The sequence below is a fragment of the Orycteropus afer genome, unplaced genomic scaffold, assembly GCF_000298275.1.
Source record: "Orycteropus afer afer isolate SDZICR_OR568_19922 unplaced genomic scaffold, OryAfe1.0 scaffold00002, whole genome shotgun sequence".
NCBI lineage: Eukaryota > Metazoa > Chordata > Mammalia > Tubulidentata > Orycteropodidae > Orycteropus > Orycteropus afer.
Genome location: NW_006921589.1, coordinates 15,319,268 through 15,321,465, shown reverse-complemented (window position 1 = coordinate 15,321,465; position 2,198 = coordinate 15,319,268). Strand labels below are relative to the sequence as shown.

At 39.7% G+C, this 2,198-nt stretch overlaps 1 protein-coding gene across 1 annotated transcript in view; it reads right to left on the bottom strand.

Annotated features, from left to right (window-relative positions):
• FN1 (fibronectin 1) overlaps positions 1 to 2,198 on the bottom strand; it is an 80,197-nt gene that overhangs the window by 64,326 nt on the left and 13,673 nt on the right. Inside the window, exon 10 of the mRNA XM_007959848.2 lies at positions 741 to 893. Within this exon, the coding sequence (XP_007958039.1) occupies positions 741 to 893 (153 nt within the window). The remainder of the gene's footprint in view (positions 1 to 740; positions 894 to 2,198) is intronic.

Genomic DNA, 2,198 nt, shown 5'->3' with positions numbered 1-2,198 from the left:
TCTGTTCTAAAGACTCAGTGGAATCTTGAGCATATTACTCTGCCACTTTGGGTCTCAGTTTCCTCATCTGTAAGATGAGATGGTTGGCCTGTGCCTCTTTCAGCTCTGCAACCTTCAATATACTATTCCTGAATTGTGTTCTCATTGTATAACTCTGATACAGAACACATTCAGGTCATACTAGCTACCTGGACTATTTACTAGCTCAGCATTCTACCTAAATCTTACTTTTTGAATTTAAAACATGAAAATCTGAAATGTTTTTTTGAGATCAATACCTCCCCTATATTATATATTTGCATCCCAAGAGGGAAAACAGAATGAAACAAAGTCGACTGGTCTCTCTCTATATTTGGTTCTTTAAAATTGGATCTGCAAGCATCTGATTTTAGAAGAGTAATGTCTTTTTCCTTTACAGAATGTGTCCAGTCTTTTCTAGACATGAATCCAGTAGCATGGCCTGGAGCTAAAAGAATTAGATGTTTGTGTTCTCATCTTTGAAGTCATCTTTTTGGCTCAGTCTAAGTACTTACACCCTGGGAATGTTTCAGAATCTTAGAATCGATGTGCCCGCCTTTCTTAACTGGCTGCTTGAAATGTTAGCCTCCTCCAGCACAGTAGCCCCATGGAGTGGCACTGCATTTTTCTTCCCTGGCCTCTGGCAAAGGACAGCTTTCCACACAAAAGCCTGCCTCTTCTATCCTCTGCCCTCTGATGTTTTCACTCATCAGCAAGCATACCTCGGAGCTGGGAGTAGGCGACACACGTCCATTCCCCACGACCATTCCCGACACAGGTGCACCTCATCATGTGGCCCATGTCATGCTGCTTATCCCACTGGTCTCCAATGCGATACATGACCCCCTCATTGGTCGTGCAGACTTCCTCATGAGCTATTTGGAAACAGATGAGAAATGTGCACTTGATGAAGGATCACAATGTCTAAAAAGTCTGGCAATATCAGCAGCCCTGTTTGGTCATCCTTAAGAACTCTCACTTGGAACGAAGCCTTGTGGGCCTCAAAGGAAGCAAGGTGTTGCTAGGTGGAGGTGTAGTTTTGAGCCCCAGAGGGAGAAACCATGGGCCAAAGGAGAGGCGTGTTATAAGGAATAATTACAGGAAGGATTAAGGGATGTTAAACTATAATAATATCTATACAATCATACAAAGGGTGCACATTGTTCTAGTAGCCTGGAATCTGACTACTGCCCCATAACTCTTCCTAGTCCTAGCTTATTCTGGTTTAAAAGAAAACAACACATATGGGTCTAGAATTACAAGCAAGAGCATGTTTTCCTTCTAAATCCAACATTCTTTTTCATTGAAATGAGAGAAATAGAAGTATAAGTATTTACATGCCTCACATACACACTTGACAATCCACAGGCTCTTATGTCTACAACTGGGAAATAAAACGAAATCTATGAGGTTCTTCGAACTAAAAGGTATTGGTTCCTTTTCTCCACTTATACAAACTTAAGCCCCCTTCCCCTTTTAAGAGCATCCTTACAAAAAACATAAAAATTTTGGTCATTTTGCTATTTATATTTAATAAGTGACAGAGCTAACCAAGCCAAAATGATGTGCCAGTATGGTAAATCTGTGACTACAGCAGTTACATAGTAAATATTTTAAGCTACTCAGACTTTTAAAAAATATTTTTATTACATTTACATGTTTTTACATATATCTATTTAAGGAGTTCTGGTGATGCACTGCCTAAGGCATTTGACTGCTAACCAGAAGGTTGGCGGTTCAAACTCAAGAGCCACTCCACAGAAGGAAGACTGGGCAATCTACTCCCATAAAGAGTTACCACCTCAGAAACCCAAAGGGGGTCACTATGAGTCTGAATTGACTCCATGGCACTGAGTTTGTTTTTTTTAGTTTTATATATATTTAGAAGCCTCAGTGGCACAAACAGTTTGAGATTGGCTGCTAACCCAAAGATTGGCTGTTCAAATCCACCCAGTAGCTTCATGGGAGAAAGGTGTGGTGAACTGCTTTTGTAAGGATTAGAACCAAGAAAACCCTATGGGAACAGTTCTACTCTGTAACACATGGGGTTGTCATGAGTCAGGGGCCAACTTAACAGTAGCTAAGCACATCAGATGTTTTTGGACATTAAATTATTTTTAAAGCATTTTAAAGTTATGTAAACAATTATATAATTCTCATATACATGATTTTAAATATAT